This window comes from Lynx canadensis, chromosome D1, assembly GCF_007474595.2.
Source record: "Lynx canadensis isolate LIC74 chromosome D1, mLynCan4.pri.v2, whole genome shotgun sequence".
Lineage (NCBI taxonomy): Eukaryota > Metazoa > Chordata > Mammalia > Carnivora > Felidae > Lynx > Lynx canadensis.
In genome coordinates, this window is record NC_044312.2 from 65,363,565 (window position 1) to 65,386,301 (window position 22,737).

General features: G+C 37.1%; 1 protein-coding gene across 2 annotated transcripts in view; it reads right to left on the reverse strand.

The window, feature by feature from the left end:
• STK33 (serine/threonine kinase 33) overlaps positions 1-22,737 on the reverse strand; it is a 167,549-nt gene that overhangs the window by 44,170 nt on the left and 100,642 nt on the right. For both annotated transcript variants that reach the window (XM_030333370.1, XM_030333371.1), the window contains exons 3-8: positions 21,924-22,037; positions 17,516-17,629; positions 15,002-15,106; positions 9,962-10,100; positions 7,412-7,500; positions 4,913-4,997 (exon numbers count right to left, since the gene is read on the reverse strand). In XM_030333370.1, coding sequence (XP_030189230.1) covers positions 4,913-4,997; positions 7,412-7,500; positions 9,962-10,100; positions 15,002-15,106; positions 17,516-17,629; positions 21,924-22,037 — 646 coding nt within the window. The remainder of the gene's footprint in view (positions 1-4,912; positions 4,998-7,411; positions 7,501-9,961; positions 10,101-15,001; positions 15,107-17,515; positions 17,630-21,923; positions 22,038-22,737) is intronic.

The window sequence follows — 22,737 nt, forward strand, 5'->3', positions numbered from 1 at the left end:
TCATCAGTGGTTGCTGGGGTCTGGATGGGAGACTGACAGAGAGCAAGACAAAGGAATTTTCCAGGGCAAAAGCGATGTTCTATACCTTCATCGGGGCGGTGATTATATAAGCACATGCATTTGTCAAAATGCATTGAACTTTACACGTAAAATCTGTGCATTTTATTGTACATAAATTTTATTTCAACAAAGATGTTTTTAAAGAAATCTATAAAAGGTGCAAAAAGATTTGTCAAAGCCCTATCTTGGTGGATGACTTTAATAACTCTCTCTCTTAGAAGTCAACAGAAGCAAACAAAATTAAATTAATAATATGCAAAGTCTGAATCACAAAGGTATCACATTTGACTTTATAAATACACACACAGAGAAATTTTTGTGGTCAACAAACCAGGAATATATATACTTTCCAAATATCCAATGCAACATTTGCAAAAACCAACTATGTGTTCAATCACAAAGAACAATTCCTAGAAGCCAAAAACCTTTAAGTCACAATTGCTCAGGACAATGAAGAAAACCAGGCAGAAAAACCAAACGGCTAGGAAAACTAACACATATTCACATGAACATCAAACATATCCCAACCACCTGGGAAACTCTAAAAGCATTTCTCAATGATTCTTGGATTAAAGACAAAAACTAAAATTATACACTATTAAAAAATGAATAATAGTTAGAAAGAAAACTGTATAGGAAAAGAAATGGTCAAAGAAATACTCAGGAAAATATGTAGAAAATAAGAACGCTGAACATAAATAAGCATTTAGCTTAGGAAGTTAAATAAACCAAAATAAAATATAAAGAAGGAATTCAGAAAGATAAAAACAGAAACTAATGAAAAAGCCAATCAAATAACATTAGACTTGAGCTGGTTCTTTGAAAGCCCAATAAATTGTCCTAACCACTAACAAATCTGATCAAGAAAAAAAATGATTAGTATTATTACAAGAGCTTAAATTGGCCACTAAGTGTCAGGTAATGTGCTAAGCACTTTACATATATTTTCTCTTTCAATTCTCATGTTAACCTGATAAGAAAGACATTATTATTACCATCCTAAATACATCCTCTCCCCTTCCCTGGTTTATTTTTCTTTCTTAGCACTTCTCTCTAACATCCCAGATAATACCAGACATTTTACTTTTTTATTTTGTTTAATGTTTGCACCAACATGACATTTTTTTCTATTTTGTTCACTGCTGTAGTCCCAATACCCAGACCAGTTCTGACACAAAGTAGGCCCTCAAAAATTGTTTGATAAATGGATGACATACTCCCCATTATACAGATGTAGACTGCAACAAAAGCAGTCAGGTTGTTTTGCCCAGGTGTAAGTGACAGAGCTGGAATCCCAAGTTAGGCCGGTGATGCAGGACATATTGCTAATCTGACATCATATGACCTTCTTAAAAAATATTAGGAATTATTAGGGGTATAGAACCACAGATACACTGGAGAATTACAAAACTGTAAGTGTGAGGTGCCTGGGTAGCTCAGTCGTCTAAGCATCCAACTTTGGCTCAGGTCATGATCTCATGGTTCGCGGGTTCGAGCCCGGCACCGGGCTCCGTGCTGACAGCTCAGAGCCTGGAGCCTGCTTCAGATTCTATGTCTCCCTCTCTCTCTGCCCCTGCCCCACTAATACTCTGTCTCTCTCCAAAATAAATAAACATAAAAATATTTTTAATTAAAAACCAAATTATAAGTGAATATAATATGCACATTTATGCCAATAAATCTTAAAATCTCAACATAATGAACAAGTTTCTATCAAAACAATTTAAGAAGGTGTGCAAAACACGAATAACCCAGGATAAATTGAAAATATAATAGAAACTTAACCTACCAAACGGAATCAGGGCCAAAAAACTTTAAGGGGAAATTTCATCAAACTATTAATGAATAGATAATTTCTGCTACTTTGTGGTTAATGAGCAGATCATTTTATTTTTTAAATGAGGCTAGCATAACCCTAACATCAAAAAAGACAAGGGCAGCACAAAAGAAAGCAAGCTACATTCAAAGCTCCTAAATAAAGTAGTGACGAATTGAATAGAGCAGTATATTAAACCACCTGGAGTTTAATCCAAAGGTGCAAGGATAGCTCAGCATTTTAAAAACCAATTAATGCAATTAGTCTACTAATAAATTTAAAGAGAAAAAATACATAATCATCTCCTAGGTACAGATCTGAATAGACATTTCATCAAAGATTATGAGTGACTCACAGCTACGTGAAAAGATGCTCACCCTCATTGGCCACTAGGAAAATTAAATTAGCAAATTAAAAAACCACAATGAGATACTACTTCACACCCACTACAATGACTATAATTACAAGGAAAGGTAATTATCAAGAGTGAGCAAGGACAAAAAGAAACTGGAACCCTCATACCCACATGCTAGTGGAAAGGTAAAATGTATAGCCACTCTGAAAAACCACTTGGCAGTTTCTTGAAAAGTTAAACATAAATAATCCACGACCCAGCAACTTCACTCCTAGGTAGCGCCCAAAGAAAATGTGTCCACATGAAAATTTGGACCCAAAAGTTCATAGCAGCATTATTCATAATAGCCCCGAACTGGACACACTGCATGGCCATCAGCTAACAGATGAACAAAAGGTGGCATGTCCATGCAACAGACAACTGTTCAGAAACATAAAGGGACAGACTACGGCTACAACAGGAAGGTACTGCAAAGACATTACGCTTCAGTGAAAGAAGCCAGACATAAAAGACAACATATGGTATGACTCCGGTCAGACGAAATGTCCAGGAAAGGCAGATACAGAGAGGCAAAAAGATTAGTGGTTACCTGGGGCTGGGATGGGAATGAGATTGAGTACAAATGGGCAGGAGGCAATTTTCTGGGATAGAATCACTCTAAAACTGGACTGTGGTGATGGTTGCACGAGTCTGCGAATGCAGGAAAAATCACTGAATGGTACACTTTTTATGGCATTTAAATTGTACTTCAGTAAAGCTGTTAAAAATCACACTTGGAAAAATGGTAAACTGTTGCTGTACAAAATATATCTAATCGGTACTCTTTATGATGTACCACTTGATGGCAATAAAAATGGATAAGAGATGGAAAGAAGCAAAACACACACATGGTTTCAGCACGAATTCACAAAACCAATAATTAAGTTTGGGGTATGATTACCTAAGAGATATAAACACTCTAAGAAGAGTCCAGAAAACCAATAAAAACTATAATCTTTAAAGGTAAGAACTGCGAGAAAATTGCTAAAACAATGAAATTATTTGACCTAGGGAAAGAAAAAGTAGCTTGATTACAGGGCCATTAAGTCAAATTACGGCAAAATCAGACTGCTCAGGTTTTTTTTTTTTTTTTCTGCTTTTTTAAATTTTTTTATTTTATTTATTTATTTATTTTTTTAACATTTTTTAATTTTATTTTTGAGACAGAGAGAGACAGAGCATGAACGGGGGAGGGGCAGAGAGAGAGGGAGACACAGAATCGGAAGCAGGCTCCAGGCTCTGGGCCATCAGCCCAGAGCCTGACGCGGGGCTCGAACTCACGGACCGCAAGATCGTGACCTGAGCCGAAGTCAGACGCTCAACCGACTGAGCCACCCAGGCGCCCCTTTTCTGCTTTTTTTTAAATTGAAGTATAGTTGACATACAACATTCTATTAGTTTCAGGTGTATAACATAGTGATTTAACATTTTTATATGTTACTAAATGGACACCACAATAAGTCTAGTCACCATCTATCACCACACAAAGTTATTACAATGTTATTGACTATATTCCCTATGCTGTACTTTACATACCCGTGACTTAATTTATTTTATAACTGGAAGACTGTACCTCTTAATCCCCTTCACTTATTTTGCCCATCACCCCCAAAACTACCAGTGTGTTCTCTGTATCTACGAGTCTGTTTCCGTTTTGTTTTTTTAAAATTTTTTTTTTCAACGTTTATTTATTTTTGGGACAGAGAGAGACAGAGCATGAACGGGGGAGGGGCAGAGAGAGAGGGAGACACAGAATCGGAAACAGGCTCCAGGCTCTGAGCCATCAACCCAGAGCCCGACGCGGGGCTCAAACTCACGGACCGCGAGATCGTGACCTGGCTGAAGTCGGACGCTTAACCGACTGCGCCACCCAGGCGCCCCATGTTTCCGTTTTGTTTTGTTTGTTCATTTGTTTTATTTTTTTAGATTCCACATTTAAGTGAAATCATATGGTATTTTCCTCTTTCTGTCTGACTTCTTTAACTTAGCATAATGCCCTCTGGGTCCATCTGTGTTGTTGCAAACGGCAAGATTTCATTCTTTTTCATGGCTGAGTAATTACACATACTCAAACATACCACATCTTTATCCATTCCTCTATCGATGACACTTAGGCTACTCACATAGCTTCGCTACTATAAATACTGCTGCAATGAACATGGAGGTGCACGTATCTTCCCAAGTCCGTGTCTTCGTTTTCTCCAGGTAAATACTCATAAGTGCAATTATTGTATCACATGGCATTTCTATTTTTAATAACCTCCACACTTTTTTCCATAGTGGCTGCATCAATCTACATTCCCACCAACAGCATACGAGGGTTCCCTTTTCTCCACATCCTCGCCAACACTTACTTGTCTTTTTGACAGTAGCCATTCTGACAGGCGTGAGGTGGTATCTCATCGTGGTTTCGATGTGCCTTTTTCCCTGATGATGAATGATGTTGAGCATGTTTTCATGTGTCTGTTGGCCATACGGATGTCTTCTTTGGAGAAGTGTCTATTCTACTCTTCTGTCCACTTTTTAATTGGATTGTTTTTAGTGTTGAGTTTTAGGAGTTCTTTCAAATTGCTCAAGTTTTAATCTACATTAGTTGTTCTACTCCTTTATATAGAAAGATCATTTTAAATCTATGAACTTACCCATATAGATAGGAGTCCCACATGTGGTCTGCAGCATGGCTTCATTTCTACCCTGCTTCTTCACAGCTAAGCCAAAATCAGTCACCTAGAAAAACAAAAACAGTCACCTGGTTTCCTGCCCCAGAGTTCACTCATTCTGAAAGTAGGAGTTCTAATCGCTCCTCGGCCTTTTGGCTAAGATCAAGTGTGAAAGTAGGAGTTCTGCCGCATTGTAATTGCACTGTATTTAATTCAAGGATTCTTGAGGATGGAGGGGTTTTATTTGTATTACTAATAAGGACTTTGCTTTCACTTCCCTTCCACCCCTCTTTGTGAAGAAGAAAAACCTTGTTGGTAAAGAGAAGGCTGGTTTCTCCTATCTGGAGCAAACACCCATGATATTGATTGATTGTTCCTTCTAATTAAACTTACCGGCTCAACATGGGAAGTTCTATTTTGAAAGAAGGCATTTAGCTTTTTCAGATTAAAAAAAAAGTTTTTTGTTTTTTTTTTTTAATTTTTTTTTCCCAACGTTTATTTATTTTTGGGACAGAGAGAGACAGAGCATGAACGGGGGAGGGGCAGAGAGAGAGGGAGACACAGAATCGGAAACAGGCTCCAGGCTCTGAGCCATCAGCCCAGAGCCTGACGCGGGGCTCAAACTCACGGACCGCGAGATCGTGACCTGGCTGAAGTCGGACGCTTAACCGACTGCGCCACCCAGGCGCCCCCAAAAAAAGTTATTTTTAAAAACCTCTTTCATTGTAGAATGCATTCTGGCCTTAGTAGGTTTACTCTCTATTTTTCTGACACTCAAGCTCTGTTCCAGTTTAAAGCACCGTTATAAATGCAGTCATTATCCTTGGCAGCACTCACAGAAACGGCCCCCTTTTAAAAATTATTTATAAGACACTATCTCTGGTAAATACCATCTTCTCTTTGCTATGACTTCCTTTGTGTTTCTAGAATATACTAACTAAAACAATTACGACGCTATTAAAAACTACCAGAAGCAAATTAACAGGGAAAAAAAGGCGACCGTGGAGCTAGAAATACACGGGAGGCCCTGCTGCGACTGCGCTCTTCCTGCTCTGTTCCAAATCGTGGTCAGGACACAGTCGGTTATTAAATATTCAGTATGTGCCCTTGGTCTTGTCTCCCAAGTTGGAACAGCCTTGGGCTGAAAGCAAAAAAACAGGCGCATTTATTGATCATACAACCAAAGATAGGCTCGTGGTCCACAGACACTGAATGCAAAGTTTCCAGGGCCTTCTGGAGTAAGAAAATGTTCCTATCAGTACGTGATACCACTATTTTTCTAAACAGAATGATCGTTTTCTCCAGGAGTTTTCACAATTATCTCACTTGGAGGATTATAATATGTATCTTTTCTCCACAGAAAATCTACACAGATATCAAATATACAAAAGGTTTCACGATCAATTCAGTTCTTTAGAGAGCAATCATTCCCTCATTTACCAAATATTAAGTGAGCACATACTATGTTTTCAGACATTACTCTAGGTACCAACAATCAATAAAACATGTATGATTCCTGCCCTCACAGAGTTTAAAATGAAAATATTCAAGAATATTTATTTACTTTGGTAAAACAATGCTGTTAAACTCACTTATATTACATAGGGATTTAGCTTCTGCAACAAAGTGAGTTATTCACAGACAACATTTTATTCCTAAATTAACACATTCATATATTTTGAAAGCAGCCACTATTAAAGTGCTAAGTAATAAATAATGTATCCTATCATTTATTTGACATTAAGGAACACTTAATTTGAATAAAATCTTGAGGAATAAACACTTGGCACATTAATTGTGCTTAGGACATAAATATTAATACCCAGGAAAATTTTCAATGAGAAATACAGACTTTAGTGTTAATTTAGTATCAAAGGCACAGCCAAGGTGTTTTTTTTTTTCCTCTAAATCTGTAACACATTTACATCAAATTACCAGGCATAAATTTGAAATTAATTAGAATTCAGAGCATCTGTTTGCTTCTTTAACTAATGATTTAGAACTATCCAAATGAATATCTACTTTAAAAAAGATTCAATAGCACTACCTAACTTGTAAAATTATTCTTGTCAGTTACAACCTCTTTTGTAAAAATTTTATCTTTATTTTATTTTGTTTTAATTTTTTAACATTTATTTATTTTTGAGAAAGAGAGAGACAGAGAGAGCACGAGCTGGGGAGGGGCAGAGAGAGGGAGACACAGAAGTCAAAGCAGGCTCTAGGCTCCGAGCTGTCAGCACAGAGCCCAATGTGGGGCTTGAACTCATGAGCCGTGAGATCACGACCTGAGCTGAAGTCGGATGCTCAATTGAGCTACCCAGGTGCCCCAAGTTTTATTTTTATTTTTTTAGCACAAGACACTTATTTTCTGGCTGCTCAAAAGCTTCCAAAATATATTTAAAAAGAGGATGTACTTTGCCACTTTGCTATCAAACTGTTTACAGGCAAATATTTACCATGATTTCTAATACCTTATCTTACCTTTATATTTAAGTTCATTTCGTTGTTATCATCAGTAAAGCTGCTTTTGACCATTATGTTTTCCAGTTTTAGATCTCTGTGTACTATATCTACCAAGAAAAGAAACAACAAATCAAATGAATAGTGAATGACAGGAGAATAGAGGGGATACAAATATAACAAATATATATAGCTGACAAGTTAATGTCCACTGTTAAAAACTTTGGAAAAATAAATAAATAAATAAATAAATAAATAAATAAATAAATAAATAAATAAAACATACATACATACAAAACTTTGGGGAGGGCCAAGCACAATTCTGTCCTGTTCTATTTCCTTCTATTCAAATCCCTTTTCTCCACGTGTTTAACTTTAAGCGGCCCTTTTCTTTAACTCTGTCCTCTCCCCCATCCCCCTACTGCTCTAGCAGATGCTCTTCATGACTGGTGGCCTAATGAGTGGGACAGAGGATCCTGCCCAAAGTCCGGCATTCCCAGAGGAGGGAGACCATTGTAGTTACAAACCCAGTAAGGTTTCCCATATCCTTAGGTCTTCAAATAGAGGATTACTTCTTTACTTCCATGCATATGTTATTGCCAATATAAACATTTAACATACTGCAACTTAACTACATGTATACAAACTGCACTCATTTCAATATATTTTTCTACAACATAAGCACAAACTTTCCTAACTCTTTATATGTTAAAATACAAAGCAAACAAACGAAACCCCGAGACACAAAATCTCCAGTTGAACATGTCAGACATCAGGTAAGATTTTATGTACATGCAAATAATCATGTGCCAAAACATTTCCTCTGCAAGTGACTAATTCACTTCATATCCATAGCAATCATTTCCCCAGACTTAAAAAAGTTACACGTACAATTGCTGGAAAAATGTAGCTGAAGAGCCCTGGAATGGCAATTCTGCCTAATCACTTATAGTTCCCTTACACAGTTCCCAACCTGTGTTTTTGGAATTTTTATGTTTCCGTTACTTTGCTTATTTATCTCTTCTGACATAAATACCACCCAATAAGTCTCCCTACTGCCTCCATCATTCTTTATAATTGTTTTCTTTGCTATTCTTGCCCACTTCGGAATAATTTTATCAAGTTCCATGAAAAATCCTGTGGAAATTTTGGTTGGCATTATACTGAATTTATAGCTCAATGTGGGAGGATTGACATTCATATAATTTTAAGCCCTTGATTTCCTGCCCTTGCAAAAATTGTTGCCCCTGCCTGGAAAGCCCTCCCCTCTTTTTTGTCTGAATTTGTATTCCTCAGTTCAAATTTTTTTCCTCTGTGAATCCTTCTCTGGCTTTTCAGGTCAACTGAGGCACTTACATTCCTATGCTCCTTGCGCTGTATATGGCTCTCCATTAGAGAAATTATCACATTGAATTACAGTTTGCTTTCTATACTCAATCTCCCACTAGGCTGAGTTCCTTAAGGGGTGGGGCCTTGTCTTTTAATCTTTCTAACTCTGGATCCAACCACATGTAGAACTCCCTCAGGAAATATCTGCAGAATGGACCCCTGGGTCCATTCTAATACTAGCTCTGCCACACCTCACCATGTCACTTCACCTCTCTGGAACAAACTTTTCTCTCATCTGTATAATGAGAAGGTGTTAAAGTCATGTGAGAGCCAAATTAACCTTGAAGAGAAAAAGGGGGTGCCTGAGGAAAAGCAGTGGCACTAACATCAAAGAACAGTAAAGCAATTAGAATAATTTTTACATGTGGCTTTTAAGGTAGTGAACCTATTCTGTATGATACTAGAATGGCAGATACATGTCATTATATGTTTCTCAAAACCGACAGAATGTACACCACCAAGAGTGAACCCTGATTTGAACTATGGGCTTTGGGTGATAACAGTGTGTCAGTGTAGGCTCATCAGTCGTAACATGTGTACCATTCTGGTGGGGATCTTGCTAACTGGAGGAGGCTGTGCATGTATGGACAGGGGTAGACGGGATATCCCTATACCTTCTGCTCAGTTTTGCTACAAACCTAAAACTGCTGTAAAAATTAAGTCTAAAAAACAAAAAACAACAACAAAAAAGCCTAGAATATATAGATTTTAATATATAGAATATATATATATATATATATACACACACACACAGAATATATAGATTTTTATTTAAATTCCAGTTAGCGTGTAGTGTATATAAGTATTTAGTGTAATATAAGTTCCAGGCATCTAGTGATTCAACACTTCCATACAATATAAGTGTTTTGAAATTTCACTTTTATTATTGACTTGTCTACTTTTGTTTTGATAAGATTAGCAGCTTTTCAAAGTGTTGAATAGAAATATTCATCCTTGTCCGTGTACAATGTAATGTATACTTGCCTTGTTTCTATTTAAAATATATTTATTATATTTAATTAAAGTTTTAAAAAGAAAAAAACTTTAGAAAGTTTTTTAAAATAAAATTTTCTGTTTTAGTGGGGACTATTTTTGTGACTATGAATCCTGAATACAATCACTCTTAAACAAAAGTGCTGTCTGCATTCATGGAGTCAACGAGCTGAATGACCCTCTTCTTACCCTTATTGTGAAGATATGCTATAGCTGATGCGAGACTTTGAATGATCCACCTTGTCTCATTCTCTGAGAAATGCCCTTTCCTATCCAGAATTTCTTTGAGTTCTCCATCCTCACAAAGCTCCATCACCAGGTACATTTTCTGACATTGTATTTTTGAAAAGAGAGAGAGAGGGCAAATTATACGGTTGAGAATTTTTAAAATGTTATATATTGCATATACATAGTAGAAACATTATCATAATCTAAATCATCAATCTACTCATTCAAAATTATTTATTACCTATCATGCACAAGATACTCTGCAGGATGCCAGAGGAACAACGAAGCATAAGGCATAGATCTTAACCCTGAAGGAGTTCACAGTATAGTCAGAAATACAATATCGTATGGTACGTGTTAATCAAAGAAGTGTAGCCAAAATGCCATGAGGTTACAGAGGAAAGGAGCCTCTGTTTAAAGAATGCTCACTGAGGAGGTAACACTAAACGCAGGTTTTTATACCTGAATCGGGACTTATGCTTAGAGAATGGGGGTAAGAACAGGATTAACACATGGTATTTGCAAAAACTCAAAGATTGAAACAGCACTGACTGTTGAAAGAAGAACAGATATCTCAGTGTTACTAGTACTGGGAGTTTGGTAGGGTGGAAAACAGTGGAGTGGAGAGGGGCGAGGCTAGGAAAAACAGGTTAGTGCCAGGTTGTAAAGATTCTTGGATGTCACACAGAGGAGTTTGCAATTTTTCCCCCATATGCAGTAAGGAGTCACTGAAGTCTTTTAAGCTGGTGTCTGGAGTGGGGGGAAAGGTGTGTGCTATTGTTAAGTCTGCCTTTCTAACTGAACACTCTAACAGCAATGTAGAGCAGGGCTCAGCAAACTTTTTCTCTAAAGGCCTGATCCAGATAGTAAATATTTTTGCCTTTGTAGGTTGTACAATCTCTTTTGCAACTACTCAGCTCTGCTGTTATAGCATAACAGCAGCCATAAACAACACAACAAAACTTTATCTATGGACTTTGAAATTTTAGTTTCATATGCTTTTCATATGCCATCAAATATTTACTCTTTAAATTTTTTTCAGCCATTTAAAAATGTAAAAAAACTTAGCTTACAGGCCATAAAAAAAAATAGGCAGCATGCCATATTGGGCTTGCATGCTATAGTGTGATGACCTTTGTTTACGGGGGGTAGATGCAAGGCACAGAATGGACACAAGAAGGGGAAGAAGAAAAATACATGAAAATTACCTAGGAGGAAGAAATAGCAGGACTTAGTAACTAACTGGTTATATGCAGGAAAAAGCCAGGGGTAAAATGCCTCTTCCATATTTGCTTTTTATGTTGATGCATATTAAGACCACTTTGGGTTTTCTAGAAGTCATTTCTTGAGTCAAAAAGATTCACAGGCAACTAAAATGCAAGCCTTTTTCATATCTGTTGCTATTCAGTCGTAGACTACCCTCCACGGCCCCATTCCATCCTCCACAGCTAAATTTTTGTAATTTCTTTTTTAATTTGGGGGTCTGATTCTATTCTATAGCCGCTACTAATGCAGCATCTGTATTCAATCAGCAAGCATGAAAACAGGAATAGAAGATTAACACCCTTTCTCCCAACAGTCAAAATTCAAATCCACTAAACCTCAGGATGCTTTGGAATTTCAAAAGTAACTAAAGAATTGTGCAAAGTCTAACACATAAATAAGCTTTTGAACTATGCCATCGTATTTCCACTGATAGCACTGTAGGGATCATAAGTGGTATGTGAACTACTTGGAAAGAAGAGTTACTTTAGCCGTGCTTACAACATAAATTGATGTCAAGTTTAAATATGAAAGTTGATAAAAGGTATATCAATAAAAGTTTTTTATAAGTCTTTTTATAATTATTAGAAATCATTGTGTAGATCTGGAGAACATGTGGATTCACAAAAAAACCATAACATAGTCTGACTTAATGACAGTTCTAATACCATGGTCTATCCAATCAGGTAACAATTTCCATTCATCTTTAAGATGACCTAGAAGGTCTAAGTATTTGAGTTGGGGAGGGAAGGAGAGGGGGCAATCTGACCTATGTGAATCAAGGGCCAGCAGTACATTAAAAAACAAACAAACAAAAAAACCCACCACAACAAACCAATCACAGATGATAATTTCCTCTGCCTTCAAACTATTCTAGATTTGGACTCCCACTTGTGCCCAAGATGGAGTAACAGAGACTAGACTGACCCTCTCTCCTGAAACAACTTAAGAAATGGACAAAATATATAAAACAGCAATTTTCAGACATTAGACATTAGGCAGCATAGGGTGATGACTCCTGAAAGAGGGGAAACACATGAGCCAAGCCCCATGATCATCCTACCTTACTGTCCAGAGAGGATCTGTAGGCCATGAGGCAGTAAGAAGGAATACAAAGAGAGCCTAACAGTCTCCATGAATTGAGGAAATTGAACAGGGAGTCCAGGAAGGCCAAGACAACTAAATTTCACAGGGCAGAGTACCAAAAGAGGAGAAAGCTGTACACAGAGAAAGCTCCATAGATTTGCAGAAGCTCCCCGTCAAGTCTTCAGCAGAGTCCTGTTCAGTTTATGTGTATGAGGGAACTACCCAAAGCTGGGTAAAGAACCATGCAAGAGGAGCAGAGGGAACAATAACTGGAGATTACACATGACCAGAAAGAGCCTGTATTCCCATTAGCCAAAGTGGAAAATCTCATAATTCACAGGACATCAGGTAAAGTACTCTCAAAGGGTCTTACTTCCGTAGTAAGAAAAAATTAGCCCTAGATCAAAGACTGCTCTGGTATCATCTAACAAAGCTTAAGCTTCAGAAGTATCGAACGGTTTCCAACTAACTATGTCTTGCAATAAAGCTCAAGAGTAGTTATAAGAATATAAAAATATCTAGCAACCTACCAAAAACTAACAGGCATACAAAGAAGCAGGAAAACATAACCCATAATGGAAAAAAAAATCAGTCAATTGAAACTGACCTAGAAATGACATATATGATAAAATTAGTAGAAAAGAATGCTATAAGTTATTATAACTATATTTAAGGAGGAGTAAATATAGAGCATGTTAAATAGAAACATGGAAGATACAGAAAAGAATCAAATCAAATTTCCATTGGAAAAGATAAGTAGCACACATGATGTTACAGAAAAAGAGATTACTGAATCTGAAGACATCGCAAGGAAAAGTATACCAAAGAAAACAAAGGAGAAAGTAAGCTGTGGACAATATCAAGCAACCTAACATTCTAACATGGATACTTGGAGTAGAAGGCAGAAAAAGCATTTGAACAAATAATGGCCAATGATTTGCTTAAATTTGATAAAAACCATAAATTCACAGATCTAAGAGGCTCCATGAACCCCAAGCACAAGAAACATGAAGAAAACTACAGCAAGGCACAATATAATCAAATTGATTAAAACTGATGACAAAGAGCAAAACTATTTTAACATGATTTGGGGATTAAAAAATAACAACTCGAAGACTAAAAAGAACAGACTTTTGGCATCATTGCCGTATACTGCTCCCATAAAGGATAACTGTGGCCTTTCATAGTTATCAAGCACTCCTAATGAATCAAGCATACTACATAACCCAAACTGACTAATTCTGCCTCAGAAACTGACAAAGGCAACAAAGAACAATAGCTAACAATTAAAGAGACAGATGCTTTATATCCATTTTCCCATTTAATCCTTCAACAACTGTAAGGAATAAACCCACCGGCCCAATCAAAGGATGCAGAGACTCAGAGCACAGTGAAGTGAGGCTTTAAACAACATTCTTGCAAGTGGGTGTCTGACAGACAGGCACCCTCAGGGCATTTACAGCAGATAATTTATTTCCTAGCACAAGAGTCCCTCCCCTGGTTCCTCACTGGCTGAGTACTACCGAGGTTACAGCCTTACCGGGGCATTGCCGAGACCCGCGTAAGGCAAAAAGTAATCTGATTGGAACAAATGTACATTCCCTGAGGTGACGCAGAGACTTTCAGTCCCTCCTCCCTTTGTTCTTTGGCTCATGCTCATTGCAAAGCCCACGAAAATAAGCCCCAGAAACGGAGAGGGGAAGAAGAACCGGGAAGTGAAGTGTGTAAGGGTTTGGGACTCCATTGTGTGTGGGGGCGGGGGTGGGGAAGATTTGTACATATTTCCAATAGGTTGTAAACCTACTGTTACTAGACAGTAGTAACAGTGCTACTGTTTTAGTACTGCTTTTATTTGGTATTTCTGAGAATGAATCGTCTCCCTTCTCACACAACCAAATGAGGTCGATACTATTATTAAACCCATTTTACAAATGAGGAAACTAAAGTATAGAGAGGTTGGATAACAACATGGTCTCCCGGCTAATAAGTGGTGGAGCCAGGATTCGAATGCACAGGCAATCTGAGCCCAGAGTCCACATGCCTAACCACTACATTATACCGCCTCCAAGCAGAGAAACGCCCAAACCCACAGGCACTAAACAATCTGGAGGCAGGATGGCAAATAACTCAGGCTTCAGAACAACTGTAAATAAAAATTACAGGCATTTAAAGAGAAGAATGATAACATCTAGGGAAGAAAGAAGATTAAACACATTGGTAAAACACAGATGGTAAAATATCTTCTACACAGTGCCAAATATACCCATGCCAACTTTCTTATAAAGCTAACCTTGTAAAATTACAACAATATTCTAAGAGATTCTAATGGAGACACCAAAGCCCAAAACAAAAGGAAAGCCATCTCTAAGGAAGCTCTAATTACTATCTGTTTGTGTATGAAGTTGCTTCAATTGTAAACATTTGTTTTCAACAAGCCACCCAGAAATATCACTAAAGACATCAATCTAATCATCAGACACCTAATTATATAATCAATAATAAAAGTCCTCCAGAATGCCCTCATCAATCGCCAGTGACAGACACATGCCACGGACAGGAACACCTGTGCCCTACAGGGGTGACTGCAGAAGGGAGTGATGTTCATCTGTAATAGTAACAACTTTCAAAGTGCAGCACCTGAACAAGCCTTACCTCAGGCGTCTCAAACACTTGTTCCAGATGTATGATATGTTTGTGTTTCACACTTTTCAGGATATTCACCTCCCGTTCAAGTAGCTTCACAGCAGAGCTTCCAGCCTTTCACAATGAGGACGCATAGATTTCACATATGAATGTCACTAATACAAACCTCAATATAAAAGTTACAGTCATTTTTATATCTTTTCCTACATTTTCTGGAGAAGTTCCCTTTCCAAACGATAATATGCAACTTATTTCCACGATAAGATTAAATTATGGCCCTTCTTTCCTTTGTCCAATTTTAAGTTATATATAATTTGGCCTCAAGCCACATCTGTTTCTTGGACTGTTTCTATAAATTAACCACAACATGGTCTCTGTCCCCTGAGAGAATTGTTCCAGTTTTTAAAATGCCTTTTGGTATTTCCTTCAAAATCATGTTAATCCTGTGATGTTAGCATAATAAAACCAAAATCTGCTTTCCAGTGACATCATTTGGAGAAGCTAAAAACAAAATGTTTTTCTTTTGTTGTTTTGTTTTGAAGATATATGTGTGCATATATATATATATATATGCTTTTATTTACATATTTATATGTTTGTATTTATATACAAAATAGGCAGTGAGATTCTACACCTAGCCCTGCAATATGTCACTTCCTGATACCCCCAGCTTCTAAGAGAGAGACAGAGAGAGAGATCTTACCTTCAAAAAAAATTTTTTAACGTTTATTCATTTTTGAGAGACAGAGAGACAGAGTACGAGCAGGGAAGGGGCAGAGAGAGGGAGACACAGAATCCGAAGCAGGATCCAGGCTCTGAGCTTTCAGCACAGAGCCCAGAGAGATCTTACCTTCAGACCAACCTAACTCCAGCTTTATCTCCTTACATGTAACCTTTAACCATACCTGATGGGAAAAGGCAAAGGCAGGCACATCCCAGGGAGCGCAAATCAGGGTACAATTGATTTTCTACAGTCATCTCAGAAATTCTAGAAGGGCCTTTTCTACCCTTACCACCATTACCACCACCCCAATCATCCCCCCTTATTGATATCTAAATTACCAGCATTGCCCTTATTCACATAAAAACATCCCTGAAAGGGACGACAAAGGTCTTTTCCCTCTGCCCCACCCCCATGCCACCACCAAGGTTAGAAAATGCGTAATAGTTCTTCAAGGACTGCAAAAAGATGGATCACATGGCAAATTTTACCTAGTTAAAATTTTACCTAGAGTTATCCCTGCATCCAATTACCTTTACCCTTCAACCATTACCATCTCAGAATGAGTAGGAAACTGCCTACCACTACGCCCTAGGGTGAAAGTCAACAAGTAAAGGTTATCCTAGAGGGTCAAGAGAAACAGTAACTGTGAGGAGTGGATTCTTATCTAGACTAGACATGGAAAGTTACCACAATTTCTCCTAATACAAGTCTCAATTCCATTCCTACCTCCCTCCCCAAATGGCCTAACCTGCATATAATACAGTAAAATATATTGTCCAATTCATAAATTGAGTATATAAATTTATTTTACTATATTAGTGCCTATAAATGCTCATCATTAGTATGTGTATGCAAGACTTTGAAATCCTAAAGTTGCATGCAGGTACCCTACTATATAACCCTAAAATCTAACCCCCAGCCCTCCCTGACACCAAAGGGGCAAAGGAAACAACATCCCATGTGGCACAATGGTTCTAGAATTCTAAAGATTTCCAGAAAGTCTCTAGATCTCCCTTTATTAGGATTTGTATGTTATTTTATTAAACTTTAGAGAGAAATGGTATGTAATTTTCTATAGTCTGTTTTAAAGAATACATAAAACTTACTATTTCACTTTGTAAATGTAGTATTAATCATCACAAACCCAAGAAAAAAAAAAAAAACACCGTCTTTTGTCTTTTCCCAGGCACAGAGGTTTTTTAAAAGCTGATGAAATGATCAGGTGTAAAGCCTGAGAAGCTAGACTCTCTCTTAAAGACAAGCCCAGTCATTGTCCACTCCAGGAGAAATCCAGTGAGAAAAACAGTGGCTACAAGTAAACAGCACAGTTGACAGTTGCTGAAAAAGTGGTTCAAACGGGAAGAGCAGGTGGGATGAATAATCAGAGACTTAGCTAACAATGAGGATATAGGGAATCAAAGGAGAGGAAAGGATAGGAGGAAAGCCCTTGGAACTACACTGGGAGAGAACACTGAGACTTCAGTCTAGCTAAGCCATATCTAGCCCTTAGCCCTACAGCTACACAGACATAGAATCAGCCCTTACTTTCAACTCATTCCGAAGAACTTTACCCTTATTTGGTCATACTGGTTACATTAGTTGATCCTTCATTTGCTTTTCCCAGATACATGAGTTCAAGAATAGGTCCCTTCCCAGAAGGCTAGGGAAATGGCCACACTTATCCAGGGGAACAGCCCAGGCCCTGCCCTCAGAGGCAGCTGTTAGTGTGAAAACTATACCGCCTACCCCACCCTGCCCTGGCACCATGCCCTCAGTGTGATGCTGCTAATAAGTCTTACCTTGTCTTTGTTCACTTTTTTAATTGCCCACTTAGTTTCTGTTTCCTTGTCTGTAGCTTCAAAGACCATTCCAAAGCTCCCTTGTCCCAATATTCTTCCAAAGGTATAGATTTCCTGGATAAAAAATAAGAGCTCCTTTGTCTCTTTCATCAGGTATTCATCAGGTATTAAAAATGAACACATAATACTGATAGATACCCAACCAAGGGAAGAGAGTTTCTGCTCCAGGGTAAAATCAAATAGAAGATGCCACCTATTTGATATTAATTAACCAAAAATGAGTTTTGGCAAATCTCATTAATTGCCCTTTGGAGGAAAAACCATGAACATCCCAATGGAGACATACAGAAAACCTCAAAAGTATCAAGATGAATCTCTTACAAACTACAATGAATGAAATGTCTTCATAAGAAAGAGGAGGAATGGAATATTAACGCATACATGAATGTGTGTTTGTGTGTATAAAATACATTTACCAAAGAAATTATCCCCAAATTCGGAGAGCTGTATTATAAAATCAACACCTATTAACCACTGAATAGCTGCTTTGCCGTTTACCAAGTAACACTTTTTCTTTACTTCATTATTTCTATTTAAAAGCACTTTAGTGGTTTCATTCCTTTTGTTTTAGAAAAAGCAGTATCTGACAGAAATTTTAATGTAAGTCAGCACTGAGAAGAAAATAAAAACCATCCATAGTAACGCTATCCAGACCAAGAATCCTTCCACATATTATTTAACTTCTGATGGTAACTGCACTTCCCATGATGAGCATAGCATAATGAGTAGAATTGTCGAACCACTAAGTTGTACACCTGAAACTGAAACTAATGTAACATTGTATGTCAACTACACTTCAACTTTTTTAAAAAAGCATAGCACCTAGAACATAGTAAGCACCCAATAGAAGTTAAGATTATTTAAAAAATAATAATGCACTATTTTTGCCAACACCAGCATCCTGGTTCTCACTGTAAAATAACAAACATGTAACTCATTTACACTTTCTTTTCCTGTTTGGTTGGGGCAGTCTCCTTGATCCAAATCAATATCAGGGTATTAATAAGACTTTCTGGACACATGATGCCTGGGGACTATAATACGACAAAACATCTAAAGTAATGCCACTAGGTGAAGCCTCTGCTGGGTCAGCAGTCAAAGCCTTCCCTGGAGATGCTACTCCATTTCTCTGCAACCACTTTCACCTTTGCCGTGCAAGAGATAAATTAGCTGCTAATCTTCATATCTTCTGCTGCTTACATTCCTGTCTTACTTTCATAAAAGAAGATTTAATGCCCAACTAATTACTTATCTCCTTCACGAAGGAGTTCCCCGACTTTGCACCTTGGTAATTGTTCCATTATTTTGACTTCCCTCAGTATGTATGCATTGGTCCTCACGTATTATTATTACTCTCTTTCTTACAAATACTTTGGCTCATGTTTTTCTTCCAAGATGGTCTAGAAGCTTAAGAAGCTGTTTCTTTTGTATCCTTTAAAAACCAACCAAGGGAAGCCTTTAAAAAGCCTACCCTGAAACTTTGTAGGTAAAACATTCATGCTTAGCACATAGTGGGGAAAAGAAGGAAGGGAGGGAGGGAGGGAGACACGGAGGGAGGGAGGAAGGAAAGAAGGAAGGAAGAAAGAAGAAATGTTTGGCTTCAACATGTTAGACTTTCCTTAGATAGTTCCTTGTGTACATATTTTATACAAAAATGGATAAAACACAATTTCTGTTTTCTCAGAATTTGTAAGCTACTCAAGAGACAAGATTATCACTTAAGTTATAAAGTCTTAAGTTAAAAAAAAAATACAAAACAACATTGGGGCCAGAGACCACAGCTAAAATACTGGGAGAATAGGGGAAAACATTACAAAAGAGATGGCTTCTGAGATCAGCATGTGAGGGAACAAAAGCAAATAATCGAGAATCTTTTTTCTATCATCCAAGCAAACAAAGCAAGGAAGGCATTCCACAGGAACAGCAGTGCAAATATGGAATGAATGAATGAATGAATGAATCAGTAAATGAATGAATCAATCAACAAATTCAGTCAGCAAGCCAGCCAGCCAGGAACCTTCTACATATATATACCTGTGAGAAGTGACAGACCAGTTATGTGGAGTTGAACCCTGGGGTAAGAATGTTGGATTTATGGTCTTGAATGATGCAAATGGCAACTCCTGGACTCACATAGGGTACATCCTGCCCAGGTGATGGTTCCCAAGATGGGACTTTCAGTGATTTATAATTACTTTTTCCCTTCCTTCTTCCTACAACCACTTAACGGTGAGAATCAAAATCAGAAAAACTATGACTAAAAAAAGACAAAAATTTTATTTTTATTATATTTATATGTAACTCCCAATTATGTATTATGAAAAATGAGTAAAATCTCAATTTAAATGGTCATTTATCCCTTTTGTTTTCCACAGAACAAAATGATATAAACTATATAACTATTTCTCCAATTTTTCTTGTACTTTAAATGAGAAAACTCTCATTTGCTTTTTTAACATATAGAACCACAACTTGGACACAGTATTTTAACACTGTTTAAATAGGATATTTTAAATGAGGAATGGATATAGAAATAGCTCTATTGCCCAACTAGTTTCATAAACTAATCTTTTTCTTCAACTAACTGCTTTGACATAATTACATAGTGGTGAAAATAAGGAGAAAATTACTTCTTGTTTGTAATAATCTTAAGAGGATGCTATAAAAATGGTAATGTAGATCTATTTTTATTGACATAGAATGATACAGTGTAGAGTATGAATGCATGTATGATATGATCCCATTATGAAAATGTGGGTATGTGAAGGTGCTGACATTGATATCTGGAAAGATGGTCATCTAAACATTAAGAGTAGCTATCACTGGATAGTAGAATTTTGGATGACTTTAATTCCTTTTTTATACTCTTCCAAAATGTTTAAAAACTTTAAAATGATCCTGTCCATTTAATAGGACAAGAAAAACTTCAGTTATGCTAGTTAAGATTATTTCCTTAAAAATATGTATATATTTGAAATGTTTCATAATTTAAAACAGGAAAAGAACTGGAAAGAAAAAATAGAGTAAGACATACATGTATAGAAAAAATAAAAGTAATAAATTTTAAATTCGGTTATATCTGGCTCATGATTTTTATTTTCTTCACTTTTCTATCTATATTTTCCTAATATTTTACAATGAACATATTTCGCTTTTATAAAAGCTCTTAGGGCTAAATTTAAAATTCAGTAAAGTTGTGGATTTTTTAAAAATACAGGTTATTTATCTATTTTTTTAAAATTATTTATCCACTTTGAAAGAGAGACAGAGAGAGTGAGTGGGGGAGAGGCAGAGAGAGAGGAAGAGAGAATCCCAAACAGGCTCCGTGCCATCACTGTAGAGCCGGGTGCAGGGCTAGAACCCATGAACCATAATATCATGACCTGAGCCAAAACCAAGACTTGGCCACTTAACCTACTGAGCCCTTCAGGCACCCCCCCCCCCCCCAAATACAGGCTTTTTATTTAAAGTGGGAGAATTAAATTTTTCAAGTCAGAATTCTCAGGAAGTTTTTCTGATCACTTCAAGTAAATTGTCAAACACCTCTTAACACATTTTTTAAAGTTATTTAATGTTGGGGCGCCTGGGTGCCTCAGTCAGTTAAGCAACCAATTTTGGCTCAGGTCATGATCTTACAGTTCATGACTTCAAGCCCTGCATAGGGTTCTGTGCTGACAGCTCAGAGCCTGGAGCCTGCTTCAGACTCCGTGTCTCCCTCTTTCTCTGCCCTTCCACCCCTCTCTCTCTCTCTCTCTCAAAAATAAATAAATGTCAAAAAAAAGTTATTTAATGTTAATTCAATTTTCTTCTTCTAGTTGTTCTTATTGTGGTTCTTTTAATGTGATGTTAAAGGAACACATGTTAATTTCTAAAATGGTAATAATATTCAAACCATAATAATTAGAATCCTTAGAAGAGTAATATTGGTACCCATCCCATCACAGTCTAGAAAAAATGGAGGGGTCCATGAGGAAAATTCTGGCCTCAGTACCAGTCATCAAGGAAATGAACAGCCAAACCATTTCAAGTCATCTGGTCTTTCTCTGTCTTCAAGAGGTCTACACAAAGACCCCAAGATTGTTCTCAGCAACAGGCAAGACATAATGACCAAAATGTTCTCATTTTACTACTAAAAATGTCCTCTGCTTTAATTAAAGTCTATTTGGTTCACTATACGCAGAAAAAATAATTAGTCTGCATTTTCTTTGGTAAAGACTTCGGCATACTTGAAACTGATTAATTTTCTCTTTTCTTTCCTTCCTTTCCTTAGAAACTAATTTTTAAATCATTTTTGCCACTAACTATTGAGTTACAAGTTCCTAGAAGTTTCAGTTTGCTTTCTATATACCCGAATAGCAGCTCCGTTGTCCATCCTTATGTGAGGAACTTTTCCTTCTGTAATGTTTCCCCGACTCCATTGCTGTTGAGACGTTTTTCTCTCCACATTGGAGGTTTTCGAGGGCTTACACCAAAAGGAATAAAAAAATTAAGATATATTTGTAGTACAATACAGTACACATGTATCTTGACAAAATAAGAACCCTAATTTAAATAATATGACAAATCTTTAATGTGTGCTATATTTATTGTGTAAAAGAAATATTGTCTTTTTTTGTTTTTAAATGTGTGCTATGATATTTATTGTATAAAAGAAATATTGTGTTTTTTATTCTTTTTTAAAATTCTAAGTCCTATATGATTCATTGGCTTATTACACTAGAAGAGACTATAAGAAGCCAGCCATTCAATCTAGTCACCTGAATCCAGGCAAGTCTACATGATAACCTGCATCACAAATCCATCAGAACTTACCTGATGATTATGGATAAAGAAATTGTGGTTTATATACACAATGGAATACTACTTGGCAATGAGAAAGAATGAAATATGGCCTTTTGTAGCAACATGGATGGAACTGGAGAGTGTTATGCTAAGTGACATAAGTCATACAAAGAAAGACAGATACCATATGTTTTCACTCTTATGTGGATCCTGAGAAACTTAACAGAAAACCATGGGGGAGGGGAAGAAAAAAAAAAGTTAGAGAGGGAGGGAGCCAAACCGTAAGAGACTCTTAAAAACTGAGAATAAACTGAGGGTTGATGGGGGGTAGGAGGGCACCTGTTGGGATGAGCACTGTGTGTTGTATGGAAACCATTGGA